This window comes from Colletotrichum gloeosporioides (genome assembly GCF_011800055.1).
Source record: "Colletotrichum gloeosporioides strain Lc1 chromosome Unknown consensus_86, whole genome shotgun sequence".
Classification (NCBI taxonomy): domain Eukaryota; kingdom Fungi; phylum Ascomycota; class Sordariomycetes; order Glomerellales; family Glomerellaceae; genus Colletotrichum; species Colletotrichum gloeosporioides.
In genome coordinates this window covers 175,489-198,865 of record NW_025544731.1, presented here as the reverse complement: position 1 = coordinate 198,865, position 23,377 = coordinate 175,489, and the positions used below count along the sequence as shown (strand labels likewise).

The 23,377-nt window shown below is 46.3% G+C and overlaps 4 protein-coding genes and 1 pseudogene across 5 annotated transcripts; 2 read left to right on the top strand and 3 right to left on the bottom strand.

Annotated features, from left to right (window-relative positions):
- Positions 1 to 1,861: 1,861 nt before the first annotated feature.
- Positions 1,862 to 2,412, bottom strand: GCG54_00015311 (uncharacterized protein; the record flags this gene model as incomplete). The annotated part of the gene is made up of 2 exons (XM_045415116.1): positions 1,862 to 1,997; positions 2,159 to 2,412. 2 exons carry the CDS (start codon positions 2,410 to 2,412, stop codon positions 1,862 to 1,864), a joined length of 390 nt encoding a protein of 129 aa, XP_045258289.1.
- A 1,804-nt stretch (positions 2,413 to 4,216) lies between these two features.
- On the top strand, positions 4,217 to 5,031 carry GCG54_00015310 (uncharacterized protein; the record flags this gene model as incomplete). Its single annotated transcript, XM_045415115.1, has 2 exons — positions 4,217 to 4,768; positions 4,981 to 5,031. Coding segments are annotated over 2 exons (603 nt in total), but the record flags the coding sequence as incomplete, so codon positions are not given.
- Positions 5,032 to 5,283: 252 nt separating this feature from the next.
- Positions 5,284 to 5,751, top strand: GCG54_00015309 (uncharacterized protein; the record flags this gene model as incomplete). Its single annotated transcript, XM_045415114.1, has 3 exons — positions 5,284 to 5,488; positions 5,540 to 5,619; positions 5,644 to 5,751. The coding sequence occupies 3 exons, from the start codon at positions 5,284 to 5,286 to the stop codon at positions 5,749 to 5,751; spliced, it is 393 nt and encodes a 130-aa protein (XP_045258287.1).
- Positions 5,752 to 12,637: 6,886 nt separating this feature from the next.
- Positions 12,638 to 13,887, bottom strand: GCG54_00015308 (annotated as a pseudogene). Its single transcript has 2 exons — positions 12,714 to 13,887; positions 12,638 to 12,673 (listed from the first exon to the last, which is right to left on the bottom strand). Coding segments are annotated over exons 1-2 (1,210 nt in total).
- A 3,236-nt stretch (positions 13,888 to 17,123) lies between these two features.
- On the bottom strand, positions 17,124 to 17,618 carry GCG54_00015307 (uncharacterized protein; the record flags this gene model as incomplete). Its single annotated transcript, XM_045415113.1, has 2 exons — positions 17,124 to 17,569; positions 17,606 to 17,618. The coding sequence occupies 2 exons, from the start codon at positions 17,616 to 17,618 to the stop codon at positions 17,124 to 17,126; spliced, it is 459 nt and encodes a 152-aa protein (XP_045258286.1).
- Between the last annotated feature and the right edge of the window lie 5,759 nt (positions 17,619 to 23,377).

Genomic DNA, 23,377 nt, shown 5'->3' with positions numbered 1-23,377 from the left:
TGTGGCCGGCGGCTCAAGGCTTGTGGCTGTGCCGCAAGTGCATCTTCCGCGTAACTATATGTGCATACCCAAAGGACTCGCAGAAACGACTGTATTCTGTGCCCACGAAAAAGGCACTGAAAAAAAGCCATAGGTAAGATGGTGGAGCGATGCCTCCAAGAAGGCCACTACGTAATGCTCGTTCGTCCTCCCTCCCTTATATGGCCGAGCACACAGCCTATGAAAGTGAGTATATGGGACAGACCCTGTATAGGCATAAAGCCTGAAGCGTTCACGGGGTTTCACGGCGACTTCGATGGGGACGAGGCCCATGGCTACCCCCTTTCGTCTGAGGGGTCTTTGTGGGAGGCGTCTAACTGGGTTGTGCCAGAACTGAGCAAGTTCAGCGAAGGCAGAAAGATGATGAGTGACCTCGGCCTAAGCCTGGACACAGACATGCCCGAACCACGCGTGCTTTGTAAAGTTCACGACTCCGAGCTCCAAGCAGCTGGAGGACGGAGACTGCGGCTTATACTTTGGACAGCAATCGGAAACCCTAAAGTGTACGTCCAAGATATGTCGGACAGATTCAACAGTGACAATACGGAGCTGGATTTCGTGTCCCAGTTGATACGTGGAACTATGGGTATACTCAGAGAGCAGCTGTCTCAGAGCTCTGTTGGAGTATTGACGAGGAACGCGAAGGTGGCGACATCGTGTTTTTACAGGTCGGAAGGTGGCAGTCTCTGTGTTCAGACAGCCGAGGGCACGGCGGTACTTGCAAAGCCGGGTCCGGACCCAGGGTCGCCCTCTATGAGAGCGGTGATGTTGTTGTGTTCCAAAGCGCAGCAGTCCGCTCTGGATGCTCACAGGGCAGGGTCGTCCGAAAGCAAGGGTTTCGACTTTATAGCCGACATGTTTAGGCCCCCGGAGAGCGTTCAGGTAGCACGCGAGGGGCCAACGTTCTGCATGTTTGAGCAGTCATGCTACGCGAAGGCGAAGGCGGCGTCGTCGTGGTGCGCGAACGTGGACGGCACCCTGATGTGTCTTCAAAGCCCTCAAAGGGTAACAGGAGTTGGAGTTGCCAGTGTTGTGGGTGCGTACAATCCTCAAATTCTTAAGAAAGTGGTCGCTTCCAAACGTCCTCGTGTTTGCACGGAGGCGCTCAGATCGGTCATGGGGTTCTACGGCTGCGACTATTCCGAGCCTGAGGTGCATGGCCTTGCACATGTGTTCTTGTACCAGCCGAAAAAATCGGTGTACCCCATTACTTCGAGGGAGGCAGCACTCTCAAGAGACACAGAGTGGGTATATAAACCTTTCATAACCGACTACAGCAAACTGGGTCACCACATAGAGAGTTTTAATGAGAAGCCTCAGACTAGCACGTGCTCTATGTAACTCTCCAACTTCTCAAATTTAATGTCGAAGCACGGTTAATCCACAAACCTCGTGGACCTCAGACATATGTCTGAAGTCCCACCGAGGCCACACGGAACAGTTATCCGGTCGCGTTCCTCTCTTATGCTTTCCAAAACCTCCTTCGCTACGACATCAGACGTGTCCAGGTGTGATTCCCACAGTGCGCTTCTTACAGTTCCACCTGTGGTTGACTCGTATGCGCAGCATATGATGCCGTCTCTGGACGCAATGCTTGAGACGTCCTTCACAGTAACGTTTCCGTTCATAACCTGTGTCAGCATCACCTCAAGGTGTCTGGATATCGAGTTCAGCTGCAGCTCGACTGTGGCGTGGCTAAGGATAGATATGCATACGCTGACGCACGTTTCACGGACCAGTCCTGCAGTATTTCTTCTTGCTGCAGAGACGCTTGTGTACTTTATCGTTCCGTCTTCGTTCAGCTTGCAGTATCTTTTCTTGTCTAGCAGTATACCTCTGGAGTGGTAGCTCTCCATCTCCATTGTCCCTGTAAGGGGGTATCCTCGAATTCCTTCAGCAGAGAGCTGAGTGCCTCGGAGACACAGCGGCGTGAACCCTCCTCAGACTCGTCAGCAGCACTAGACGGGGACACAGAACACGAATCGGTATCGCCGTACAGAAAGGAAAGACCGTGGCATTCAAGAACTCTGTACGCCAGCTTGACGCACCACCTCTAATGGCCGTTACCGATGCAGAGCACGACGGACTGTACATCGCGGACTCCTCGTATCCAACGCACCCGTACGCGCTATTGGCGCAGACCTTAAGTGATGTGGCATCCAGTGGGTCCGAACGCTTACTGGCGCCGCGATGCCGCACCATCTGTTTAAGTGACTCCTTCAGCAGTGAGCTTTCCTTGTATGGGAATAGGGCCGCCCTGTCCTCAAGGACCACCCTGACGTACTGCGAGTCCCACGCTACCTTGTCCTCGTAGTCGCCGTCCTTCAGATTTTCTACTACTACCGTCTCGGGCGAGATGTTGCAGCACGACATTATGGCTGGGTACATCGAACTATAGTCGCACACGACAACGTTCCGGTGATGCCCTCTCTTCGGGTCTATTACGTAGCCTTCTCTGTATTCCTGCTCTCTATTGCTCGAAGACCAGTTTATCACTATCCCTCTGGACAAGACCACTGACGATGTAAGTAGGGGAACCATTGTTCCAGTCACATATCGTGCACAGTCGCACACGGGTGAGGACGAGCAGGCTGCGAGCGACGGTATCTTGGTGTACAGTCTTGACTTAAACCACACCTCCAGCGCTACGTTGCAGTCGTTGATGTTGTAGTTCACAAGAGACTCCAGATCCACGTCCTTGCTTATGATCGGCATGTCTAGCTTGGGCGAGCACCCCGTCTCCTGCGACAAAACCTTTAGAGACATCGTTGAGTATTGGCCTGGCCTGGCTCTCATCATGTAAGCCATGGCGTATATGTTGTAACACCCCTGAATGTGAAGTATGCTGCCGTACGGCACCATCTTCGAGCTCCCAATGCGAACCTGCTCGTACATCTCGCTCATCTCGAAGTCGTGGTACAAGATGCACTGGTTATCGAACACGTAGTTGTTCCATCCGATCAACAACAGTAGCATATGGGCTTTCGCAGCCTCCGTGAAGCATCGCACTGCCTCCGCGGACGTCGAACACTGCACCAGCTTTACTTCGTTGACGGAGGTCACCCCCCCTGCGTCTATGGTGAGAAATACGACCTTTAGTCCCCAGGTGCAGCTACATGCTATGGACAGTATCGCGTTGTCGACCAGCGGAAACTCGCCGGAGGAGTTGCTACTGATATCAACTTCGATGTCGTATGATATGGTGGTGTAAGCTCCCTAGACAGGCCTGTACTTCTGGAACCCTCCTGGCGTGCACGTTCTGCAACTGTTAAGCCCAAGGACTGACGCCAGTCTTATGTCGCTATACTGACGAGACGAGACCTCACCTATGTTGGTGTCGTCCTTGTCTGATTCGTTGTTATAGACCACAGTAGCGCTTCTCTTCACTCCAAGGCCCTCATGCATGCTTATGACTGTTATTTTCTTTTCAGCTGATAGCCTTACGCTATGCTATTCTTCACTGAGCCCACCCAGGTAATTAGCCCCCTCTTTTTAACCAGTAGGTCCATCTTGGCGTGCGGTTAACAACCACGTTGCTATACGTTGTGATGTCTCATTCGGGCGAACTAGTGTACTACAAAGATGAAGGCTGGACTGTGCCTCGGCACAAGGGGGGCTGAATCAGAACAGCACAGCAAGCTGAGGAAGACGTTCATGGAGCCGGGTCTGGTGTGCTGCATTGGGGGCCAGGAGCTCGTCTGTAGGCTGCACAGAAAGACAGATTGCTCCCAATGCACATTGATATCTTGGTCTTCTGTAGTTAGGCATGAAGGACGCACATATATTAAGGGTCTCAGACTAAGACGCAGCCTCGAGCCCCGTAACGGTTGGTCCAGAAGAATCGTGCAGGTACAGACGTCTATGCACCCATCTGCCATGTCCATTCAGGACCCCCCACGGCGTGTTTAGAACCGTTGTTCACTACTACTGTTATCTTCCCTCATCTACGCTGCACCTGGAGAAATTAAAACTTGGCGCCTCCAGCCAGACGGAAGACGTGTGCTCTGTTTTAGCTCTCATTCGTACGGCTCTGTCTGGCGAGAAAGGGTCAGGCTGCGACGTCACAAGCCTAATACTTGTATCTATATGTCTGTGGGTTTCATCCAACCCTACGTCAATGGTGCTACTACTTTCAACGGGGTATAGGCCAATCGTTCATGTTTGTTGCCTACACAGACGCGCGCGGTGCGCGTCTCCAGCCACATTTCTGTTTTCTGGCGTTCTGGTGGCATGCCTGACGGTGGTGCGCGACAAGTTCCTTCGGGGCTCAGCCGTGGTAGACCCGGACCTAAGCAACAACGCGTACGCTGTTGCAGTGGCGCACCAAGTACTAATACCAGGAGTACCCATTCCAGATCTTACACCCCATTTCATTGCGTTGAATTTCCCGAGCGTCGTTAGCACCAAGATGGACGACAAGGCTCCTCCCACCGTGGGCAAGGGTGCGATCATAATGATCAACTCCCCTAAGTCGTTTGGAGGTATGGATGTAGAGGACATCACGATGAAGGAGAACACAAGCGACTTCACACGTAGGCAGAGCGCCACCACGCGTTACTGGAAGGCACCGCTGAAGTTCAAGAAGAACGGCAAGGTTGTAGACAGCCTCCACATCAGCAACATCAGGATTCCGTACTTTAAGGACAAGGCAGGAAAGTATGGAAGAGAAACCGATGGAGATTTCTACGCTTGCTTTGACCCGTACGTCCGTGAGGGCATCGCGAGAATGGTTAGACATGAGCTGCCCGCGAACGACGTCCAGACCACCAGTGGCAACCTCGTGTCCACCCCTGAGGAATGGTGGCAGAATGTCAACTCCACAAATAAGACCATTGGCGTGCTTGGCGGGGACGTTATGTTTCACCCTAACAACATCAGAGTACTCATGGATGCGCCTGAGAGGGGTATAGCTGTCAACGGGGAGTCTTCTTCTTCGTTAAGTCCAGCAGGGAGCAAGACATGAAGATCCCACTCGAGGAGCGTGCCCCGTGAGGACCCTCCGACGGCGTCGTTATCGCGGGAGACCTCGTCAGAGCGTACACTCTGTGGATGCAGACCTGAGGATGCCGGAGCGCAGGTCCACGACCTCTGGACTGGAGGCTACTAAACCCCACAAAATTGAGGTGACCCCAGACATGGTGCTTGCCAAACTCGCAGAGTTGGGTTTCTAAGCATATGAGAGTGTTCAGTGCGAAGCATTGTGTTTTAAACTTCGCAACGCCGTTGCTTTATTCACCTACTATAATGGCTACGGACACGGATCTCCAAGTAGACAGGCACATCAGCTATCTCAATCTTCATTCCGTCTTTTTGCCTGTAGTTGGCGTTGAGGAGGATATGGCTAGGCATGATAACGATCACTGCGTCTTCGTGAACACTGCGGACATGGCCGAGCTGCTGAGAACCACCCTGTCCAAAGAGCCCGAGATATCCATGTGTGTTGCCAAGCGTATATCGAAGTAGAACAATAAGACTGTAAGACATATGTATTTACCTATAGTCCTCGCAGTTCTCTGCAGCTTGGACTACGAAGTGAGCCACGAAACGTTCAAGTACGTTGACAGGGACTTTATGCTTAGTGTATGAAGCTTTATATATATACAGTCAGTGAGCTCGTCTGCGTCACACTTAGCTCTGGTGAGGCGTCTGATGGGATCTAGGTCGCGCGAGGGACTCGAGTTTCGTCACTCCCACAGTGGAGCAGTGCTCTAGTCTGTTGTGCCTAGACGCTTGTCCTGGCGCGCTAGTCTAATCGACCCGTGGAAGTTCAGTAGCAGCAGCTTTGAGCTTTGTCACTCCACATACGGCGAACTGAGGGTGGAGGACGCAGTTGTAAGTGCAGTTTTGAAAGGACGCGAGTCATGGGGGCGCGGGGGCTTGAGGGCCTATGTCTTGGAGACTGAGAAGGAATGCGTCCTAGACGTCTGATTCCGAAACATTGACTATAGCTTGTCTGAACGATCTGTATATAGCTTGAACGTCAGACGGCTTTGCCTGTACCCTGAACTCACTGTTGTTCATTAGTAGCACACACGTGCTCTTGTTTGGTGTAATATCAAAAGTGCCCGCTGTGGCGCGCGGGTGAGCTTGAACGATCTCACCGAGTTGGAGTCGGCCATCACGGCGTCTTCGCCTACATGGTCCCTAAGTATCTCCAACGATCTTCTTGTGTGCCACAAATCGCGCGTCTGGCAGTCATTCGTTAAAATGCACATGAATCGTGTCCCTATCGCGTTGAGGTGGGACCACGCTGCCTCCTCCATTAGCCCGCACCGGTTAATAAGGTAAGGGGCTATTCTTTCTGCTACCTTGCATTTCCTCACGCACATGCTAGGCCTACTTATCTTTGCGTTGTTGTTATCTCTCACCACGTTAGGATACTCTTCGAGAAGCTTGAAAAAGTGGCCAGCGTCGAGGTGGGCTGTGCATGTGACTATCTCAGGCTGCATGAAGGACAGTCTGAGCACGCTTAGGCCATCGTCAATCCAAACGGCCATGGTGAACGCCAATCTCGAGTCCGTGACTGGCTCTGTTCTCTTACCACACAGTCCTGTCAGCACTTGTGTCAGCATTGTGATGGACGACGCGGGTAGAGCCGTCTGGTAGGTCGTATTATAGATATTGTCGCACTTGTCGTCTGGGAGGGACGCATCCGCCTTGTCCGACAACATGCGCAAAGCCTGCTGGATTCGCGCCTGTTGCTTCGTGGTGTTCCTCGTTGAGTACATCAGGGTGGAAGCCGGCAACGCTGTTGCCAGCGTCGCACACCGCGATGTCGTCCTCGTCTTACGACTTGCTGCGCCTCACGGACCTTGACGCTCAAGTCAATGAGCTGGCCAAGCCGTACATGTCTATAAAAGAAGGAGAGCATGTGCACAGGACGGCGAAAAAGGTCAGGGATGCATCAGCGTACGCGGGCATAGAGACGGTAGTGATAGTGCTGATAGGCATAAGGTTAGTTATGAAAGAAATAGTGAGACTAGCAAAGGAGACGGAAGAAAAGAACAGCAGAAGACACGAGCAGCTGTGTATGTTGTTGATATCTGTAAATAAGAATATGTCTGCAGAGCCTAGAAGCAGAGAGAGCTTATACTTGAGTGGGTTTCAGCAAAACGGAGATGAGAAGTGAGAACGTAGTGATAACTGTGATGTGCTATGGAGAAGAACTGGCTAGACGCTAGGGCGCTAGAGAGGGCTATATAGCAGCCTCTGGCACTTACTAGTAGGCTATAGGAGTGGTAGCTAAGTAGTAAGGCTTATTAACACCCCCCCTTAGGCCTTATAGCGCTAGCTAATATATAAACTAGCTACTCTAGCTAAAATTACTCTTTAAGCTAAAAAGCTTAAAAATAAGGAGTTTTTAACTATTTAATAACTTAGTAAAACGCTAGATAATCCCTAGCCTCTAATTAGCCTAAAAGGCTTAAATTAATCTTTTTTTAAACTAGTTAATATCCTCTATTCTATCCTTTTATACTTAATTAAAACCCTCTATTAATCCTAATATTTTAATAAACTTAGTATACTTATAAGGGCTAAAGCTCTTTATAAGGCTATTAGTAGGTATTTTATTACTTTTAATCTAATAGATTATAATAGTTTTATTATAAATAGCTTCTTAAATAATCTACTTATAGTAGAGGTTAATATAATAAGTCTAAGTTTTATTAAGAAGGTTTATAATATTAGTATATATATTAATACTATTAGTAAAAAGAATAGTAAGTATAAAGATCTTCTAATTAAAAAGCTACTTAACTATATAGTGTAGCTATTTTATAGTAACTATAGTAGGTATTAAGTTAATATACTTAGCTTTAGTTAAACTAAAAGTAATAAAAGTCTACTTTTTTAACTTCTAGGTAATTAGGCTACTAGTAAAGTAAATAATATAGCTACTAGTTAAGATATAAGAAGGCTTATTATTTATAAAGGATAAATCTATTATAGTATATAAGCTATAGTTAATTATTAAATTAAGATTATTAAAAATAATATTATAGTAGATAGTTCCCTTAAGGTACTAAAAGAGATATTTTATAGTATAAAAGTAAGCTTTAGAGGGTTTAATATTAGTCTAGTTAAGCTTACTAATAGTATAAGATATATTAAGATATATACTAATAGTGAGGTAGTTATAGTAATTAGTCTTTTTAATATAAATAGTATATTCCTCTTTTATATACTTTTTAGGGTCTTATATTATTAGTAGCTCTTTATAGGATACTATAGGAGTTTTAATAAGGTTAATATTTTTATATTTAAAGTGAGTAAGGATAGCCTTAGTATATTTAGTCTAGTTAATAAAGATTTAGTTATTAGCGTGGTTTTAGATAATCTAAAAACCTAGAAACTTAGTAGCTTTACTAAGGTCCTTAAGGGGGTAAATCTTATTAAGTATATTATAAACCTACTTAGTTATCTTTTTATTAGGAGTAGTAATAATATTATTATTAATATATATAAAAGTATAAGCTCTAAGTAACTTATTAATAAATAAGTAGACCTCACTATTAATAGGGGTAAAGCTAAGTTTTTATATCTTAATACTAATATAGTTAAATTACTAGAGAGAGTTTTTATGAAGGCTATAAAGTGCTTTTTAAAGTAGTTAGACTTTGCTATTATCTATAGAGAAGTTTAGAGGCTAGTATATATAGACTTTTATATTATTAGGGATAGAAGTAGTTAAGAAGACTATATTAAAGTTATATATCTTATACTTAAGTTTATAAAGAGCTATAATAGTGAAGAATATATAGATTATAGTAGCTATAGTAATAGCTATATAAACCTCTTAAGAGGATTAATCTTTATATTTATAGTTATTATAGACTACTTAATAAGTTTTATATTAAATAATCTTATTATTATTATTAGTCTTAATATTAAATACCTACTTATTAGGTAGGATCTTAGTATTATAAGGAGGGTATATAAGCTTATATACTTCTTTATTATAGAACTACTATATTTTATACTTAAATACTGCTTTTTAGTTAAACTACTAAGGGCTAGATTTAATATTATTATAGGACTTTAGGATAATAATACTATTAGGTAGAACTTTTAATAAGGTAGTAGTAGTAATAGCGCTAAGTATAAAGTAATAAGTATAGTCTAAAACCTAAATATTAGTAACTATAAAAAGCTTCTTCTTATACTTATAGACTTTAGTAAGCTAATAGTAGTATCCTTTAGGCTTCTAAGCTACTTAATAGGGTTTATTCTAAACTACTATCTCTAGGATTATTATATTAGTTACTTTTTTAATAGTATCTATAGTATAAGCTAGATCTTTATAATTAGCTTCTTTATCTTCTAGTGTACTTTTAAATAAGTTATTATTATTATTATCTTATATATTAGTCTCTAAAGATATTTATATAGTATTATTAGTTACTATAGTTATATTTTTTATAATATTCTAGTAATAGAGGACTTCTTCTAGAGGTAGAGATATTATATAGTTAATATAGGCTAGCCTTAGATTAATACTCTTATTATTAGAAGTCTGCTTATTAATATTAGTAATAAGTTCTTTAGGAGTATTAGTTATATTAGATATAATAAGGTAATAAATTAGAAGGTTAGGATTATTAAAGTGAATAGTATAGTTACTATTATTAGTAATAAGAGCTTTAGTAATAGGTAGAAGAACTATCTTCTAAAGCTATTTATAAAATTAGATATCTTAGTAGTAGAATACCTTCTTTTTATTAGGAATATAGATATAGTAGATATAATTATAAAGTAAGCTATAGTTAATAAGAAGGTTTTTTATTACTCTAGCTTCTATTTTAGCTGAATAGGTAGGCTTATTAAGACCTTTTTTATATATATAGGTAATATATCTAAATGTTCTAAGATACTTAATATATAGAGGCTTATAATTAGCTATAAGATTAAGCTTATAAGCTATAATCTTATAGGGACTTAGCTTACTTTTATTAGCTTATAGAAGAAGGTTAAAGATCTAAATAGTAGAGTTAATAGTATAGTCCTAAAGTTCCTCTAGAAGATTAATATTAATTAGTTAAGTTTAAGATACCTTAATAATAGTTCTTCTAGCTCTTTTAATAGTATTATTTATAGATAAGGTGTTAGTGATAGATATATTTATATAAGACTTAGAGAAGAATAAGTTTTAAAAGACCTTTTTGAACTTAGGTATATTATTATAGACTTAGGTCTTAATATTAATATATATTATATTAGTAAAGATATTACTAAATATCTTAATAGTATTAAGAATAACTTTATAGTTATAGTTAAGTAGGAGTGTAACTTAGTAGTAGCTACTATAGTAATCTATAAAGTGTAGAATATATCTCTTACCTATAATAGAGAGAAGCTTAATTTTAATAATATTAAAATAGATCTTATTACTAATATTAGTTAATAGTAGTAGAAGGTCTCTACTAATAATCTTAGTAGATTTAGTAAGATAGTAAGCCTTATAGTAAAAGTCTTTAATCTCTTAGGTTATAAATATAATATTAATATAGTAGTATGCTTTAATAACTTAATTAAGGTAAGTATATAGAAGATAGTGATATATAAGCTTAAGAGATAGCAGCTACTTATAGCGAACTATAGTAAGGCTAATAGTAGTGTTAAGAGGAATATCCTTTTAATACTAAATAGTAGGGATAATATAGATATTTAATTACTAGTTAACTTTAGTAAATAAAATGCCTAATAAAACCTATATTATAGCTAAGGTGTAGTAGTTATATTTAATACTAATATTATATAACTTTCCTAAATTGAGAAGGTTAGCTAAACTTAGAGGGCTATACTTAATATTATTAATAGTCTAATTAACTGTTTTAGTTAGGTTTTATAGATTAATAGTTTAGAAATAGACTATATTAATACCTTTAAGTTAAGTATACTCTCTATTAGTACCTTTATATAGAGGTAAGTTAGCTTTAGCTTTATATATAATAAAGTAGTTATATTTATTAAAAATAGAGTTAAAATAGCTAAAGTTAAAAATAATATCTAAATAGAGAATCTTCTAATTAGTAATAGTAGTAAGTACTATCTTACTAATAATATTATAAATAAGTTATTTAGTAATATCTACTAGTTTTCTAATAGTAATACTAGTTAATAAAAATTAACTAAGAATACCTAATAAGGTATAAATATAGATAGACTTATTCTTAGGTATATCTTACTTATACTTAGTGTTATAGATATACTTCTTAGCTCTTATTAAGATAGCTTTATAGTTAGTTTAATTATTTAGAATAAGTTTAAGATAGGTAGTTATATACTACTAAGTAGTATAAGTATATCTATAGTGATTATACTTAGTAGTAGACTTATTAGTTAATAATATAGTAGATACTTTCCTATTATTAGTACTCTACTAGCTAATATTAATAGTCTTCTTAAAGGTAGTAATACTAATCTTCTACTCTTTATCTTATATAAAAGTAAATAAGGTTTAGATAATATTATTCTATATAGGTATCTTATTATTAGTAGTATAGAACTTATAGGTGTTTAAGAGCTTTATCTTAAAGTAGTTAAGAAGAATAATAGATTAGTAGTAATTAGAGTATATATTAATAAGGCTAGTAATATAGCTTTTAAGGTATTAAGTATATCTAAGTATATTATAAAGTATCTTATAATCCTCTATAATACCTTTATTAAACTTATTAATAAGTATACTAATAATATCTTTTAAGACCTTTAAGATATACTTCTTTAAAGCTTCTATTAACTTATATAGGTTATTATTATCCTCTTAGTTTATATTAAAGAGCTTATTAATAAAGCTTTCTATAGCTATAATAAAGATATTATAAGTAATATTTTAATTAGCTACTTAAGCCTCTTTCTTTACTTCTATATTAAGCTTAAGAATATTCTTAATAATATAGTTATTAACTTAAGTAGCTTAAAGTATAATATTAATAGAGACCTTTTAGGTTATCTAGTTAGACTTACTATATAGCTTTAGTATATTAATAGGGGTTATTCTTATAGTAGTATTAATTATAATAATAGCTTATTTATAGTAATAAGATAAGAGGGGTAAGAGGTTATAATAAGAGAGATTAATAATATAAGGTATTTATTAAGAGGAGTTTAACTTATAAGGTAGTAAGCTTACCTATATATACTTAATTAAAGGTAAATATAATAAGATCTCTACTATAACGTATTAAGGTATATTAAAGGTTAAGAAGGTAAATAGATAAGGTAATTAATAATAAAATTAACTAATTTATATATAAAAAGAATAGTAAAATAATAGAAATAATTAAGGGGATTATTATAAACTTAAGGTAGTTAAAAGGACTTTAAAATTAACATTTTTAGGGTTAATTTAATAAAGCTAAGCTTATAACCTAAGAACATAGTAATAACTATAATATACTATAGAGAAGAACTAGCTAGACACTAGGGCGCTAGAGAGGGCTATATAGTAGCCTCTAGCACTCGCTAGCAGGCCACAGGAGTGGCAGCCGAGTGGCAGGGCCTGTTAATAAGAAGTGTGCGTACTGCTTCGCTAATATGAGAATATCTAGTGGTGCCCATCTTGTGGGCGCATGTATGCTCCAGCTGTGCTCCGTGCTCAACCGCTACGACCAAATGTCAGGTTCTCCAGACGCTGGCGTGGTGCTTATAGGCATGAAACAGCTGATGCTTACGTCTGACTCCAAAGTGACCACTCGGTCTGGTACGGTAGCTCCCCCAAAGCCTTTAGAACACGAGTTCGGGAAGGCCGCTGCAATCGTATGCTCAGTTGTGCCAAAAAAGACCACCTTGTGCGAGACAGGACACATAAACGAACTTCTGAGGTCGTCTTCCACAGAGGCGCCGGCCTCCTTTATTTCGTCTGCGAACTTTGCCATATTTGAGCTTACAGGCTTTTCTTGCACCGCCGTGTTCATCTCAGTGGCTATGTCTCTAGTCCAGCCCTTGCCTCTACATAGGGAGTCCGCGCACACAAGAGCGGGGATGTCCGATTTGTCAATCTTGCTTGTTCTTGGAGGAGGCTTACTGCCCCTGGCGTCGGAGCTGGCTACAGACACGGGGGCGTCATCGTCCTCATCTGCGAATCCGGACATCCTGACTGACCTGGCAGGCGTCTTGGGAGGCGCAGGGGTCGAGCTTGCGGGAGTGTAGGCTGCAGTGGTAGTCGCGGATGAGCGCGTAGGCATAGCAGGCTGCTCGCCTTCGTCGTCACTTTCAAACGACCCAAGAGACATAGGCACGCCCGGAGAGCTGTATTTCGAAGACGCCTGCGATACCGTGTCTGACGTGATGGTTCGCTTAGCCAAAGGAAGACGAGAAGCAGAACCAGAGCGCGCCGATGGGCGCGCCGCACCTGAGGACCCCTGATACCTGCTACCATCAGCTGGGCGTTGTACTTGGTCACCATCCTTGCGTGAGTTCATAAACCGGTACAAGACCTTCTAGAACGTCCCTTGCAGTCTCATGAGTGAGCTTCGACGGAGAGTCGTACAACTTCATCTCCTCCGTCAGCCGGTCTGCGAGGCTGTTGTCAGCCGCCGCCATCTCTGCAGATGTACCGTCCATGGGTGGATAGTCGTCGATAGACCAACAAGGCGAGGCTAAGGTATGTTTAATAAGACCGGACAGGTACGCGAGCGTTTCTTTGTACTCGTTGGTGATGCGGCGCGATCCCAGGTCGCTCTTGTGGTGAGAAAGAATAGCAGGGTGGGGCATATTCTTGAAAACAGCCTTATGTCTGCAAACCCCCAGGTTCGACAGCACTTGTCTTACAACGCTGGTGGCGGGGTTATCCATAGCCAGCAGTGCTATGTTTGATCCCTGAGGCGGGTCGAAGTGAATCACCATGGCTCGCAACAGGCGCTGGAACTCCAGCCTTTCATGCCTCGAGTATGAACTCGTGAACGTTGTCGAAAAGCACACGTTTAAGAAGACAATGCCGTGAGACGCGTGCTTCCACCCGTCCCTCCACCAGCGTTAGATGCCGTTTATTTTCTTACAGAAGCCCGACAAGAGGGTGGCGCACCCGGACGTTGCAGGAGTGGGCCCCGACAGTCCAGGAGCGTATGGTAGGGCCGAGAACACAGGCGGGTGTACGTCTGTCTTATACGGTCTTTCTACCATCACCACCGCCCTCAGCGCCTTCATTCTTTCGAGCCCGAAGATGTAAAGCGAAACGCAGTGAGTGAGCCTCTCCTGAGGATTCCGCAAGCATACTTTGACCACATACCTGAGGCACGCTTCGTCCATGGCGCAAGTTCAAACACTCGGTCAGACAATCTTGGAAGCTAGTGTGACTGCGATGGTGTGCGGTTTCCCGCTATCCCCCTGGGGGCGCGCCACGTTGAGAAGTCGGGAAGTTGGCGTTCGTAGCAGCGCCCTGATGCGAGGGAAGAGTCAAGCACCTGTCTCCAAAGCGTCTTTAGCCTTAGCCGAACATCCACGGACTTGTCTTCGTCATTCATAGATAGAATGTACGCTGGGTCCCACGACACACGGAATCCGTGGTCGGCTGAGGGACGGCTGAACATCGATGGGACGACGAGTAAGGTTGCGGCAAGACACCTGCGCGCAGAAGGGGCGGCCCATGTGCACTTTGCTTTGTTGGATATGAACGCCTGATTGTGTGCCTCTTCCTCCTCCCGGTACCACACCATGCACCTTGAGGACGAACAAATGCTTGAAACGAAGTCCAACGCCTCAGAATGCTCTAGTGTACACGTTTCATCCTCTTTCCCTGAGTCCACCTCCAGTGAATCGTTGCGTGCGGATCCACTCCGAGAGACCGTTATCACCATGATGTCTCTGCCGTTTGAACCGATAACATTACTCCATGACTTTATGTGCGCTTGATATCAGTGCGAGAACCCAATAAAATTGACCACCGTGTCGAGGCTGTCTGACATGCCTGCGATCACGGATCTTTGCGTAGCTAAGTGCGAAACAAAAGGACGAGGATGCTTGGTGTGCGACCCTCCTACAGAGGACTTGGGCGTCGCAATAGTCACGGACGGAAAACAAAGGGAGGTGCACGCTGCATCTGCAGCAGCATACTGGATGTCTGAAGCCTCGCCTGCAGAACAACTTCTACAGGGGTCCAAAACCCATTCCACGAGGCCTGACATTGTACACCTCAAGTGTGGGCTCTCTAAAGTCGGGGTTGGATCCGTTGAACTTTGAGACAGGTGACATTACAAGACAGGCGGTGGCGATCGCAGTTGACTTGTCTTCTGCGGCCTCTTCTCGTAGGCCTGCTGCCCCGCTAGGGGGCAGCACCATGTTAGTTTGCTGGATTACTCTGGGCACACCATACCTGTGTGCAGACACCGGCAGAAGCCCAGCTGACACGACGAGGTCCGTGATTATCTACACGATCACGCCTGGCACCATCAGAATATACTCCAGCGACTGAGCGAAGTCCATCTCTACCACTACTTCTATGACCGGCTCCGATCTTGGCTTCAGGTGGAAAATGGACACCTTCGCGGGAAGATTGAAGAATGCGGACTTGTACGTTCTGTCGCAGAAGCTCATCAGGTTGTACCCACGAGGGCTAAGGAGCGACACCTACTGGGCGCAGCCGAATGAAGGCCTAAGCACACTCTCGCTGACGGGCATCTCTTCGCACGATACGTCTGTGTCCAAAGTTAGGTGTATTCCCCTCCCTCTTCAAACCCATCCTGTTCCTTCTCGTGGACGTCCAAGTTGAGTTCGAGCACTTCACTGTCGTCGTCGGAAAGCATGTCCACGACCTCGTCCTCGGAGCGGTGGTCAAAGATACCTTCGAACATACCTTCCGTCTGAGGCTGACCCGGCTGGTACATGAAATGATAAAACCACACCGACTCACATGTTTCCATGCCCTTACAACTACAATTTTCCATATTCTTACACGGGGAGCATGAGGATCTCGTTTCCCAGCCGTCCGCGTAAAGAGTGGACCTGCCCAAGGCCAGCACATCCTCCGGTATCAGCTCTATTGGCCTTCATTCCTGAGCTTGTTCGTCGGACTGAAGTGTGTGGCGCAACGGTGTTGCGTCGCTCATGCTCAAGATGGACTGTTTCGCTGGTAAGTCGAGGTTTGCTTCTACTGAGGCAGTGTCGAGGCACCTTACGCTCCGCAATGTCAACCTCGAGTACCGCACTCAGGGTGGATGCATGGTAAGCGACGTGGAGCCCCCCGAGATGTGCGGAAGCACGGACGGACGCTGGTAAGGTTCACCAACGTCATCAGTCATATTCATGATAAGGACGCTTGGCTCTGGGATGTCAGAGAGCTAAGCAACACCGCTGAGATGATCAAAGACGCCGCCGCTCTTGTTCAAGAATGCGTAGACGCCGGCATGCTATGGAGCGTGCCCAACGGGAGAGTATTCGTGAGATCGGCCGACGGAACGTGGTCCAACAGCGCAGGTAAAGTGGACGGTGGGGGAAACACAGTGCTCGAGTCTGTAAGGGCCTTGAAGCTGGTGCCCTTATCATGCTCTACGGTTCACGCTGCAGAGAAGGCGTCGTGGAACGAAAACACAAGCTATCTGCTGATGAACTGCTTCGCTTTTCACAGAGACTCGTCTCCCTCGACGGGACTGTATGGAACCCTTCACAACAACCAGATTATAGACATGACTCCATTCGAACTGGACAAAGAGCCGGACATAGACTCCAGGAGCTTTAAAAAAGGCTACATAGGCTTTGTGTGCGCTTCGCACACGTCCCACACTCACGACGCCGGCAGGGTCAGAAGGGGGACGTTCAGCGTTCAGTTTGTTATGCATAATCTCGTCTGCATGAGGCAGTTGTCAAGAGTGCCTGTGTACGGTTGCGGATATGTGTACGACAAGGCCCGGCCAGACGGAGTCTTAATAGATTCTTGCGGGGTGGTGATGTCCAAGATTGGAGAGCGAAAGTGTAGTGTGAAGTGGGGAGGGGACGGAGAGTACACTGAGCCTTTGACGTTAAGCTCGAGTTATAAGTCGTTTACAGGAGTCAAAAGCGCGGCTGAGGTTGGAGAAGAGCGGTCGACACTGGACAGAAAATGCATGGATATATGTAAGCATGTGATGTACTTCTCGCCGGTGTAAGCTCTACTGCCTGAGGTTGTGGCCGTTGAAGGAGAAGTCTCGGGCTTGTGTCGGAGCGTTTGTTCTCAAATCCCTGGCAGTTAACGGCGCGGGGACTACTCCGGGGGTGGACAGTCTGGTGGTGGAGGCTGCAGCGTCTGCGGAGTGCTGACGGTAGGAGTCGTATGGAGTTGGCGGAGCCTGGGGTCTTGTGGGCATGTGGAAGGTCCTTCGCGCTTGGCATATCGGAACCCTGCGTTCGCCTTGCGAGAAGGAGTAATCCATTGACTCTTCGCAGATCTCGCTCGGAGAGGTGAACATGGCTCTAGGGCCAGCCGACGAGACGGAATGTTTCCTCTGCTGCGCACCGTCATCCTCCTCACCGAATTCCCTCAACGACCAGACCTTGGAGATATCGTCGTCCTTGGGGATGTTGAGCTTTCCGTACTTCGCCTCCGCGTTATTGTCTCCTTTTCAGTGCCGCATGTCTTTACTACCATTCCCACCGGGTTCATCCATGATGGGCACGCTGACTGTGCGCCGACGGGGCGAGGTAGGCTTATGGGCTTGTCTCTCCTACCAGCTGTGTAGTAGTACAGAGTAGCTAGAAAGTCCTTCATCGAGTTTCCATCCACATGCTCGAACTCCTTCTTGGACAAAGTCTTTCTGGGGTTCTCGAAAGTAGTCTTCAGTTCTTTTTTCCTGCTGCTCCTCTCGTCACCTCTGATCCTCTCGTCACCTCTGCTACTCTTCCTCACTGAATCCTTGGAGCTTTTGCTCTCCTGAGTGCTTGATCGGCTGAAAATCTGTCTGTGTAAGCTCGGAAACGAGCTCGAAATCGAATGATGAACCTGTTGATGCTACTGACAGTCTGGCCTTGGGGTGGATGATCTCCGCAAGTGATGATCTACAGTGACCTTCGCGTGACTCTGTGTCGCATCCCTCTCGCTGGAGGGTCCACACAGAGTCGGCGTCAAGCGCCTCGTCTATTCTTTACAGCTCCTGTCTACACGTGATATCGCAGTTCGGCCATACCGCCGAGTACACAAACTTACAGCACAGTTTTCCAAATGGAGAGATCAGCGTGTCCTCGGAACCTATGTCACTCTAAATGTAGCGCTGCACGTTCCTGTCCCCACGGGGGTGTACGTCGCAACAGAGCATGTTATAAAAAGCCTTTCAGGTTCATTGACGTCTATGCGAACTCCGTTTTGGGGTTGTCTGGCCGTGTTGGGCGCCCCGAGCCTGCTCACATCGTCCATTAAATCATTGATCAACCTCGAGCGTGTAGACATTTGATCTGTTGTACACGATGGCTGAAATGCAACTATAATGACGGTATCATATGGGAGGGTTACCCTTACGCTATGGTGGAGGCTTGTGCAGCCGCACAGCAGCCGAAGGCGCTGGCACCCTGTGCATATGTTAGTTACGACCTGGTCGCCTCGTGTGACCATTTCGTCCACGCAGCTTGTTAGTCCGGCGGACACAGCAGACTGTACTTCCATTTCTCTGTACCCTACACCCCCACCTCTGGTGCGCCTCGTGGGAGTACGCAGTGTGTTCTTCGTTGTACGCTGGTGTGACGTGAAGTGGCGTTCGCGCGTCATCTGAGTCCTTCTTCCCTTCTAACTTTTCATTCGCAGTTTGCCGCCTGGAGGCGCACCTTTTTGACTGCTGTATGACTCTGACGGGGAAATATGTAGAGGGAGCGTGCCGCCTTGCTAAGCAGAAGCGGCCCCCTATCATACTATAGCCCAAATTTAAAGTCCTCCAAGATGAATCTCATACACACCCTCTACCTGAGCGCGTCATCCGAGTTTGGTTGTGCACTCTGAAAAACCCGAGCGTGACTTTCGTAAGCAGGAGCGTCCCATCTGCCTTGTAAGTAGTATACATCTTTCCTGACGTGCCTTTCATCACTGTAACTTGCTCGTATAGGTTGGCCGGTCTCGCCCGCGCCGACCACACTTGTCGTTCTAGACTTCACAGAATCAAGGGATATGTGAGTCTCGTACAGCTGGCCGTTTGTTTGGCGACACACTATGGACGACATGGCCATAACTATGTTTGGAACTACAACGCTTCTGTCTGCTGTAACAGCCTGAGGTATGTCTTCATACTTGCACGCTGTGACGACTCCTTTCTGCCTGTGTCCTGTGGACACCTTGTCTCCGGTCTATAGCTGTTGAAAGCTCCTTACCCCCGCCACCCACTCTGTTAGGCGTCCTGCTCTTGGACATAAGAACGCCGCTTGGTGCTCTGCTAAGCGAGTATACCGCCCTACGGTCCTTGCATATTGACCACTCCTCTGTGTGAAGGTAATCCGCCTGATAGAAGCTCTTCTATCACGCATATATCTTTCTGCACATCCTTGAGCCTATCTTGGGTATGTGGTCCCCGTGTGGGAGCGAGTACTTGCATAGAGACATGGTGCTGAACTCTCTGTTGTCTATGTATCTTGGCGGCATGTAAATGGAGTCCTCGTAGCTCATCTTATCGTTTAGATATAGCACTATTGCGTCCTCACTGGGGAGATAGTCTGCAACTGTATCAGATGAGTCCAGCTGTGATATTATTTCTGTATATATTGGGGTTGTAACGAGGGGCTTGAACGAACAGCAGGGTGAGACAGCGGCTGTAGCGGGGCAGAAGGGCAGACACACAGCTTGCGGAGTCTGGGCTGATGATATGGATGGACGCGGAGGCCTGTCGCTGGCGATGTACCCGTGCAAGTTGAAGTGAGCGGACGTGCAAGCCTGGAAGCCGCTATTATTCTGTGGTACATAGACATCCTCTTGACAGACCTGAGGCTTGTTCTAGACAACAGACCCATTACGAACACTAGCTAGTACCTCTCACACCCGCTGTCGTCTACAGACAGTACAAGACGTTCCAACTGGTTGGCGGTGTTCTGGGTCATGATGTGCACAATATTGCCCTTACTTCAGACTGAACGAGGGTAGTTTGAAGCTCCGGGTCGTCCAGAACATCGTCCAGAGTGCAGTTGGCGACCATAACGTTTACCTTTCTTAGTTTGAGGCTTATTATGGAAGGTCTGATGGGCTCTGTACCTGCGGGCACGGTGCGTACGGACAAACGTCTGCACAACCTTTCGTATTTCGCTCTGTTTATTATGAGTCTTGAAAACTCTGCGCTTCTAAGGTTCATGCAGTCTAAGGACTGCCCGTCCCCTGTACCCACGTTGATGATGATAGCCTTCGCGGATTTCATCGACTCTATATTGCGGTTTATGTGTGTCTTCAGGCTGTTGCACTACAGGAGAGCGTCTCTTCTGTCGTTCTCGTCCCCCGGGGTTACGGATGACCTGAGGGTACCTAGGGTCAGCTGCACCGCGCGGGTGTCGTTGGCTTTCGACTTTTCTACACGCACAAAGCACTCATGAACCTCAATCGATCCTGTGGAAGGGTCGCCCGAGAGACGCACCTCTACCATCTTTCCAACCTTAAAACTGGCGCACTGTTCAAGAGAGCAGAACACCTCGTCTCCGTCCGCCGTCACTAGAGTTTTCTACCCTTAGCTCGTCTTCGCTATCTGCAGTTCTATCGACTGTACGGCCTTTATTCTTCGCGCCGCGGTCGACTCCTTGTGTATTGCGACCACGCCGTCAGACGGTTCGGGAACAACCCCGGGAGTGGGAAGAGCTGCGCAAAAGAACGGCCTGACGTACACAGGCAGAAGGCGGCATGTACGAGAGAATTCTAGGAACTCGCTGATCGATCCTCGCATCGTCCGGTGCTGCTGCGACAGTCTATCTCTGTGGTCCATGAGCATGTCTATCAGACAGTGTCCACGCGAAGTGGTGTACTCGCAGTCTATGACAACGTATGAGGACGCTTCCGGTGCGTCCGTGACGAACCACCCACATGTCTCCATCCTCCTTGACTTTCGAACGCTGATGCCCAAATTCCCGCTAACGACTAGCCACCTTCTCTCCCCGTCTACCTTCGACATAAACACGCAATCCTCGGCAGGCGCTGTTTCCACGTCCCACGCCCTCGGGCTGAGGTTGGTGAGCATCGAGACTTGGCCACGGCCAAGGGTGGACCGCAAGTCGAGGGCGCCCCCCGGGTGCGCCATTGCCTCCGCCAGCAACAGTAGCATAACTTGAGGGTCGCAGCGCGCCGCCGTCACCCCCATGATGCTGTATCTGCTCTCTCCGTCCCCGCGTCCTCGACAACATACATGGTGAGACTCTGCAGCTCACGCATCATCTTAAAGTTCAAACGGTGCGCGAACTTTTCCGCGTGAGGCGACGCCGAGCAGTCATGCACTGAGCACGTAAAGACCTTAATTCTAAACCCCGACGTGTCCTCTGAATCAACCACGTACACCAGCGCTTGCTTGTCCTCGTTCAGCATCTCCGTCCCCTGAGCTGGTACGTCGCCGTACCTGAATGGATGTGTCACTCCCCTAGGTCTTGTATGGACAGCAACTCGAATGGCTCTGCAGCTCAGGTACGTTTTGCGAGATGCAGGAACAACCATCCTTACCTCTGTGCTGCATCTCACAGGCTTGTAGGATTCTGATTGGCTGTGTAGCTGCGGCTTGAAACCCTTAAAACACTTCTCTTCTCTCTATACCTCTTTCTCTATACTTCAACTAAGATGCGTTAATAGGGCAGGTCTTACACGCCACGACGGTCCTGTGTCCTTCGTCCGCAGCCAGCGACTGGTACTCGTACTATTTGAGAATGGATTCGCACGACGTACAGGCCTCCATCGTCGCAGTGCAGGGCGCAACAACGGTTGCGCCTAACGCATGCGAGTTTTAAACTAGAGCATAGTGTGAAAACACAGCGCTAAACATGAGTACAGCGAACACGCAAGGAGAGGGTGTGACGAGACAAGCGAGAGAGCAGCAGCTTGAGGTGGGCACGAGCAACGTCATCTATGTGTTGGGAGAGTTGAACTGCTTGATGAAGGAGAGAGCGTCTGACAAAGTAAGTGATCTAGACACTATGTTTAAACACGTTGCTATCCACAAAGCTACTTGCACTTCGAGTGAGAACATAGGAGGATGGGCGGATGTTTCCCCCACGCGCGGCGGAAGTGTGATGTTGCTAAGAAAGACCTGCGTCCGCCCTCCGCCCAAGTGGCGAAGAACGATAGGCTCGGCTGCAGGATTGTATCTCGAGATATTGAACCCCAGCAGAGAGCGAGCCAAAACGAGGAGCTTTCTAGAGCGCTCAGGCAAACGCACGCAATCCGAAGACGCGACAATGGGAGAGAGGGACCTATGGTGTGTATACATGTCCCCTCTGTCTAACTACGCTTAGTGAATCATCTTTGAGATATACTCCTTTACGCTAGAGTCACAAGCGAATGAGCTCGTCCTTGGCGCACTCGTGTACAATACGCAGCACTCGTCGTCTCCCACCGACCTCACAGATGCACGCTCTCCGAAGGTCGCACTAGGCCTGGTCTCGACGCTGAACCCTCTTGCAGAGTAGGCCGTGACCCATGCCCGGTCGGACGAGTCTGTGGCGGAAAAGGACGTCTGCATTAGCCTGGCCTTCGATCCCCTGCTTTCTCTGTGCCAGGTGCACAGAGACAAAAGGCGTGATGAAGGCCTGCGCGCATGTAATAGGACAGCAAAGTGCCATTGCCACGGGGTTACACTTTCTAGTCCAGAAAACAGACACGCTCAACGCATAAGACCTCACGTGTACACTTCCATAGACGCGTCTTTGGATTTCAGCCATCCCAGCAGCGCGATCAGCTGCATCGAGTTTCCTCCATAGGACACATCCCAACTCGAAAGACTTTCACTAGTTCCAGGGACGAACATCTCTGCTGCTCTGGACCCTCCAAACCAGCTGTCAATCCATGCAAGAACGTCCGTTGTCTCCGCCCCGCACCGGGTCAGGCCACCCATATACGCTGCGACATCCGTATTTTTTGTCGCAACTCTACGTATGTTCGAGCTGGGCATGAACTCTGTTACCGTTCCGTCTTGCACGTCGCCTACATTAAGGCGCTCTGCTATCTCGTCTGCAAGCTCGCTTGGGATAGTGGATAATCTGGACATCTTGAGAGTGACAGGCGCAGCCTACAGCCGCGCAACGTTTTTGAAACTTTAATCCGCATCACGATCGAGGTGCAGGGTCTACAATAGCCCAGACATGTCTTCTACGGACATCCACTGACGGGACGGCGTGGTGGGAAGCCCGGCGAGGCGCAGTTGCAGAGCACGCTTCTGTCCTACAGAGTTGCTTAGCACAACGCCAGGGTGTAGCCACGCCTGTATTTTGGTTG